The 7394-nt window shown below is 36.7% G+C and overlaps 2 protein-coding genes across 16 annotated transcripts in view; one reads left to right on the top strand and one right to left on the bottom strand.

Moving 5' to 3' along the window:
- LOC143899403 (putative ATP-dependent RNA helicase DHX37) overlaps positions 1 to 4061 on the bottom strand; it is a 5428-nt gene extending 1367 nt beyond the window's left edge. For 2 of the 15 annotated variants that reach the window (XM_077409688.1, XM_077409689.1), the window contains exons 1-6: positions 3586 to 4059; positions 3411 to 3526; positions 3137 to 3334; positions 1640 to 1854; positions 1465 to 1560; positions 12 to 133 (exon numbers count right to left, since the gene is read on the bottom strand). In XM_077409688.1, the coding sequence (XP_077265814.1) occupies positions 17 to 133; positions 1465 to 1560; positions 1640 to 1648 (222 nt within the window). In that variant the 5' untranslated portion in view covers positions 1649 to 1854; positions 3137 to 3334; positions 3411 to 3526; positions 3586 to 4059 and the 3' untranslated portion in view covers positions 12 to 16. Of the gene's footprint in view, positions 1561 to 1639; positions 1855 to 3136; positions 3335 to 3405; positions 3527 to 3585 lie in introns of all 15 variants that reach the window. The other 13 variants (XM_077409686.1, XM_077409687.1, XM_077409682.1 and 10 more) reach the window with 12 other exon arrangements.
- A 323-nt stretch (positions 4062 to 4384) lies between these two features.
- On the top strand, positions 4385 to 6872 carry LOC143899402 (uncharacterized). Its single transcript, XM_077409676.1, has 4 exons — positions 4385 to 4589; positions 4736 to 4893; positions 4984 to 5115; positions 5184 to 6872. The coding sequence occupies exons 2-4, from the start codon at positions 4741 to 4743 to the stop codon at positions 5553 to 5555; spliced, it is 657 nt and encodes a 218-aa protein (XP_077265802.1). The 5' UTR covers positions 4385 to 4589; positions 4736 to 4740; the 3' UTR covers positions 5556 to 6872.
- Positions 6873 to 7394: the final 522 nt, after the last annotated feature.

The raw sequence follows: 7394 nt of genomic DNA, 5'->3' as shown, positions 1-7394 counted from the left end.
TGTCGGACAACCTAACTTAACCTTCTGATGTCCAGACTCTGATTAGAGGGTCTCTACCCGAAACTGCCCACAGCTGCGTGCGCCATCTCGCCATCTCTCGCAAGATCCGTGAACTATTGCTGTGACATAATTGCTGCTCTGCGTGAATATTTTTGTGAAAAATATACACGATCGTTTCAAAGCTCTCATTTTTATTCCAGGCTTTCAATCTCAATTTCAAAGGTACGTTATTGTTTGTGCACGTCTTCTGAAGGGTGGGAAAGTTTAATTTCGTACATATTACGTATACAACTGTTTATATCAGAATATAAGGTTATGAGGTGACAGCATTTAAAATTTTTTTTCAATTATTACTAATTATTTGACAATCCCACCCTTCATTAGTACCGCTACTTTACTCCTGTAAAAGGATTTTGCGATCTGTAAAGCCGTTTCAAAATGAGAGCTTTGAAATGAATTGTCGGTAATTTGGACGGCTTTAGCATCCCCTTAACGAGGTTAGGCGTCTCGGTTCTCGGCGGTGATGCACGAGTACTACAAAAAATGATGTGTTCCACTGAACCGCACTAAACCTGCACTATTAGTGCATTAATAGAGTTTTCATTGAAACCTACCACAGCGCTAGTGCTGCACCAGTTTTCTCAGTGGAAAACGCTATCAATATGGTCGCACCCTTCACTAACACTTGCACCTCGCATCAGCTTTTCGGCAGTGATACACAATCGACCCCTTGCTGGAGGGCTAAAACTGATGCATTTCAATTTTTTTTCATATATAAAATAGTTTAATTATCTAAAAAACTGTATAATTACAATCCTAATGTTTTATTCTTAATTACAAAGGCGGCCACTGTGTGCCGTCATATCTGTGCCACTTCTGCGTGCGCGGATTCCGGCAGCCACTTCTGGTAAGCTGACAACAGAACTAAAATTATAAATATATAATATCCACAGACTTTTATACTAGACCACTAACATCTATGGACACACTGCCGAAAAGCTGATGCGAGTGCGAGGTACAAGTGTTAGTGAAAGGTGTGGCCATATTGAATTAACAATAAGTCACTATCGGGTGTTCAGTTGCTCATGATGTGCGTTTATCTGCATTCGTTATTACAGTACGAAAGCATAACATAACGAAGCAGGCGAATGTTTTTGTGTTAAATATTGATACATGTTATCAATAAGTTTGTAAGTCATGCCTTCGACGTGTAGCGTACTTGAATGCCAAAATCGAACCACTACTCCTGTAGTATTAAACCCTTTCTTTTGGACATTCTGTATATGCCAGACTATTGTATAGAAATCTTGTATAAAACCACTCGTATAGAATCTGTAGTATAGCATATCTTGACTAAAATCAACATGGCGACAAGCATCACGGCCGAGATGCCTGTCAGCGGTCTAGTATTGTATAGAAGTCTATGATAATATCCAAATATTATTCTATAAATTAAAATCTCACATTTTTTATCCGAACCCCAGATCTAGCAGTTTGTATTTGGACACGACTCCCTGCGACTGCAGCGTTTGTACTATTGCTTGAGTGCGTGGTATCAACCTGAAAAAATTGTATTAAATTGATGTAATCTATTCGATGAATCAACGTGAAATCGAAAGGAGATAGAATAACGATTTACCTGGCCCATGACTTGGTGATGCTCCCAGGTGTCGTCAGCAGCGACAAAACAAATCGTTTCAGCTTAGGGTACACTTGACCCTCCAAGAAGAAATACGCGAACCACTTGACACCGTCCACGGATGCTCTATATCCATCAATGGTAGTGCCCATCCAGCCTTTCCAAATGTACCAGACACGCTGCAAATGATCTTCCCGGTTCCTTGATTATATCATCTATAAATGAGAATAATATTCGATCATAATAAAGATTAATATCTTTATAAATAAACTAGCATGCCCCGCCGGGCTTCGCCCCGGAGAACATGTGTATTAAGACACGCAAATAGTCTCTCTCTCTCTCTTTCTCTCTCCCTCTCTCCATATGCATTGCTCTCATACGCGTAGCTTTTGCCATTTTTTAATTTTCAATATTACAAACTTATATTTCGGAAATAAAGCATTTTTGCATATAATATGCCATACCTCAATTTTGTGTCAATACCGCCGGTATCAAGAGACACGGTAGTGTCTCGCGCCAAGTACACGCGGAGCAAGACCGACCGTGACTCTTTTACGCGATATTAGCATTACCCAAGATGTACCACGTGGAGGTTGCCTGGCCGGATTTACACCTCTTGTGTATGTGTGTGTGTGTGTGTGTGTGTGTGTAAAGAATAAATACCGGGTCAAAAAATAACACCACAGAAAGATTCGATCAATTATTTTCCGAAAGCGACTTTCGATATTGATTAATTGATTAATATTTAACATGTTTTATGTAAAATTCTTTACTATTATAATAAAAAAATAGTTTGCAGCCTTTTTTTATTTGCTATGATCTTGGTAACAAAAAATTATACATTTTATAGTTCTCCCTGGGAAATTCTACCCCTATTTCATATACTTTTAGTAAAAATTTGGTCAATTATTTCTCAAAAAATTAGAAAAATTAAAAAAACCAATTTCCAGAAAATCGCTAACAAAAAACTATACACTCTACCTCTACACTCTCCGGGAAATTCTACCCCTATTTTATATACTTTTAATAAAAATTCGGTCAAATGGTTTTTAATTCAAAAAACTTCTGATACCGGTTTCCAAAAAAATCGATATTAAAAGTATATAAAATTTAATTAAAAATCGGTCAAATGGTTTTTAATTTCAAAAATTTCAGTACCGGCATCCAAAGAGATCGGTAACAAAAAATTATACACTTTATGGCACTCCCCGAAAAATTCAACCCCTGTTTTATATACAATTCTTTGAAATTCTGCCAATTATTTACAAAAAAATTGAAGAAATTAGAAATACCGGTTTCCAGAAGATCGGTAACGAAAAACTATACACCCTATAGCACTTCTCGGGAAATTCTACCCCTATTTCATATACGTTTGATAAAAATTCGGTCCATTGGTTTCCGAGATCATAGCGAACAAATAAAATGCAAACCCTGTTGCTTTATAATAATAGTATAGATAGGAAAAACATTATAAAGCAACAATTGTGATAAAAATACCTTGGCGGTGGATCAACCAATAGTTCACTGCATAGCATGGAAGCGAATTTCGGCAATCATTCGGGTTCTATCGCCGTGACACCTCGCATATATATCTTATTCGTTTCGTACACCTCTTTATAAACCACCTATTCCAGACTGATTTTCCGTAGAACGCACGAAGAATGCATGAACACAGGTTCCTCCATTTCTGGTATTCTGAAAGATGATTCAGAATGGAGAGGTCACATTCAATAGGTCTTAATTATCGATGATAATTAATAACACACCATACCTAACCTGTAAGCATGTTTCCATTTGGCCTTATCCTGATCCTCTTTTAGATCCGCCATACCTGCAAGAACTATCTGGCGCAGCAATTTCGCTTCCATGTCGGTTGGTAACGGCATTCTGTAACAATTCTTGTTGTAGACAACCGCCTCAAACATATTGCAATAACATACACATACAGCCAAATTCCAGTATTCTGATCTAATCGAAGAAGTCAACGGGAAGACAGATGACGACGACGACGACGTTTCGTGGCGGTGGTTGATAGCGCGGTGGGGGCAGCGCTTTTCGACGTCTTATCGTGTCCTGTCTCGCGGCATGTATTCCTTGCACTCGCGTAAGCTTATTTGCTCCTCCATCAGCCTCCTCGAGATTCGCCGCTATATTGATGATGCATGACGCGCCGCTTGACTGTTTTCCGTCTTTTTATAAGTCGACTATTTAGAAGTCGACTTTTAGTCGACTTTCCGCCATTTTTAGAAGTCGACTAGAAGTCGACTATAGCTGCGTTCGGGGAGCGCGCTATTAAGGCTCAGTCACAATGAGAAAAATAAGGAATAAGATAAAGGAATAAAGGAATGTCGCATCTCACTTCAGTACACGTACATTAAAGTGAGATACAACATGCTATTCCTTTATCTTATTCTATATTTTTCTTATTGTGTGTGACTGAGCCCTTAGCGCTATTTGCTTATTCTATCTTTGTTTTACACTTAAATGAGCGATAAAGATAGAATCAGAGAGAAACCTGAGAGAGGCCATCCCGGCATTTTTCGTCAATTTTTCTGTGTCGCATTTTCCGACGCGCCGCCTGAGAAAGTGCGCATCAACTACGTCGTTTCGCTCGGTAACCGCACATGGTTTGCGTCCGTGCTAATGGTTCATGTCCGAACTAGCCAGTTAGAGAGGATATGCTGCGGCCGCAGCGGCCGCGTTCGGCCGGCCACGGCGCTTGCCGCTCGGCAAGCTTTGAGCGAGGAGAGAAGGACAGACATACGATTTACTAGAGTCCCTATAATAAGAGTCTGGACAGTCTTTGGTTTTGAAGCAAAATGGCGGTAGTCAGACTCTTATTCTAGGAACTCTAGTTATCGATGTATACATTGTACGTATGCACGCGGTCAAACTGCAGTTGCATATCAGAAAATATAAGACGTTTTTAAAACTGATCTACTATAAACAGGTGAGCCTATACATTATGTTTTAAATTTATTAAGTTGAAAATAAATAAAAGCAGATATACAGACACTGTGAAGTAACAAAAATGATAGTCTAACCTTCTCATCAATCATTACATCTATTAATGATTTAAATGTTATTACTTTGTAGAAAATATGACTGGTTGTTGTGTCGTTGGATGCAATAATAATAGTGAAAAAGGTTTTTCACTAAGAAGATTTCCATCCAATGAAGAACGGAGGACATTATGGGTGTCAAAAATAGGCCGGAAGAATTGGAAACCTTCTCCAAACTCACATATTTGTGAAGTAAGTATACAATGTATTGTATACGGTATACGTAATTGATAAATTAAAATTATAGATATTTATATAAGTAATGGTATGGTATTTTTTTAGGTCCATTTTGCTGAAGATATGTGGGAGAAACCTCGAATCGATGGGAAAAGAAAGTTAAAACACAACGCTGTGCCAACAATTTTTCCTATTGTTCAAAAAGAAAAAGAAAATAAGGAAAATCCATCTCATACAGTACGTACGTTTATTTATTTTTAAAATTGTCATAAATGTAGAATTTATAGAAAAATTGTTTTTAATAGGTAAGCCACTTTCAAGAACTTCACAAGACGTCTATCATATCGGATATATCAGAAGAAACGTGTACGACACAGAGATACAACATGGAGCAGGATACTGAACAAATAAATATTCAAGAAAGATCCATTCAATTTCATGACGCATCAGCAACATCCAAGTCAGATGACGGTGAATTAAGTTTGGCGGGGTCTGCTTTATTGGAAATAGAAGAGTTAAAAAGAAAACTCAATGAAGCGAATAAAAAACTTCATGTCGCTAACGTAGTCATTCACAAAGCTGAGAAAACGAACAGAAACCTGCTACAACGAATAAGAAAATTAAAAAGATTTCGTATTGAAAAAAAGTTTGTTAAAATCCTCCGAAATACTACGTAAAGTTTTCAACAACGACCAAATCGAATGGCTTCAAAGAGATTCTCCTACACGGGGAATACATAAATGGTCTCAAGAAACAATAAAAAAGGCAATTCGTTTAAAATTTTGTTGTTCCGAAAATGGCTACAGTGAGCTCATAAACAAAATATACCTCTGCCATCAACACGTACACTTAGGAGGAGCATTGAAACAATTAATTTTCAACCAGGGATATGTAATGACATCTTTGAAGCTTTAAAAGATAAAATATCACAATTTCAGGACGATAGAGAAAGAGATTGCATGTTAGCGCTCGATGAAGTCAGTCTTACTCCTGGTATACAATACGATCCATCAACAAATTCTTTTATTGGACATGCTACCATTCCTAATAGTCACGGTAAATCTACATCCTAATTTTATGCTACTTTTTTGTGTATAAAATTTTTCTGGGGAGCAAAAATGGGTTTCCTTTCGGTGTAGATAAGTGCACTATTTCGAGATTCGCAATTGGCTGGAAGGTAGAAATAATGCGCTTATCTACATCGAAAAAAGAACTCATTTTTGCTCCTCACTGTACAAATTGAAATTCTAGGCAGCGATCACGTAACTTTTTCCCTACGACGGAAACGTAAAAAGTGAAAAGTTTTACGTGAAATTACGTGATCGATCCTTTGTATTTGTCTTTATATGCTTTTTATTCTGTCTTTCTTCTTTGTTGGTTTTCTATACTAGGAGAAAAACCCTTAGCTACGCATGGTTTAGTTTTTATGCTTGGAGGTATATTTATTCGGTGGAAGCAAATAATTGCCTATTATTACACTCCTGATGGATTTGATGGTGCACACTTAAAACCCATTATTGAAGAAATTATTGAGAAGGCTGAGTCCATAGGGCTTTACGTACATAGCGTTACGTCGGATATGGGAGGAGTGAATCGAGCCATGTGGAGAGCTTTTTCAAACATTCATGCTGGTAGATATTCAAAAATTCAAAACTCTATCCCTCATCCAATTGATAACAAACGCAAGTTATCTTTTTTGCTGATAGTCCACATCTCATCAAAAACCTTAGAGCAACTTTAATTAATAACAAAGTTATCATGCTACCAAATCAGTTTAAACAGTCTAATCAATTGTCTTCAAATATTGTTCAATTTACTCATCTAGAGGAACTAGTAAATGAACAAGAAAACTTATTGTTCAAACTTGCACCAAAAATAAATAAAGATGTTATTAAATTATCAAACTTTAATAAAATGAAAGTTAGCAAAGCAACTAGTATGATAGATAGAGAAGTTAGTGGTGCATTAAATTTTTTAGGACATGAAAAAAAAAAGATGATTATAAAACAACAGCTCTATTTATAGAAATAGCCTCGAAATGGTTCACATTAATCACCTCGCGATCTCCATTAGTGGCGTTAGGGAAAAAAGCAGAAAATGAAAAATCTGAGGATATATTTAATGAAAAAATCAAATTTTTAGAATCTGTTATTGACTTGTTTAGAGATATGGAAATTGGTAAAGACAAAAAATTTAAACCTGTACAAGCTGGAATCATGATCTCAACACAATCTCTCATCGAACTTACAAAATATCTAATTAATGATCGAAGATATTCATTTGTATTAGGAGGGCGATTTACGCAAGACTGCGTAGAGAATTTGTTCTCTAACATTAGAAAAAAGTTTCCTATTCCAAATTGTATACAGTTTAAGCAAAGTTTGAAGATTATAAGCGTGTCTCAATATTTACAAAAATTGGAAAATACTAGCTATGAACAAGATGACGGTGTCTTAACTTCTCATTTTTCCCTGACAAGGAAACGTACTTGTAAAACAAATATGAGTCAAGAGGTT

The sequence above is a fragment of the Temnothorax americanus genome, unplaced genomic scaffold (genome assembly GCF_048541705.1).
Source record: "Temnothorax americanus isolate GAGA-0224 unplaced genomic scaffold, ASM4854170v1 Scaffold27, whole genome shotgun sequence".
Classification (NCBI taxonomy): domain Eukaryota; kingdom Metazoa; phylum Arthropoda; class Insecta; order Hymenoptera; family Formicidae; genus Temnothorax; species Temnothorax americanus.
Note: the sequence above shows the minus strand (reverse complement) of the source record. Positions and strands in the feature narration are given on the sequence as shown.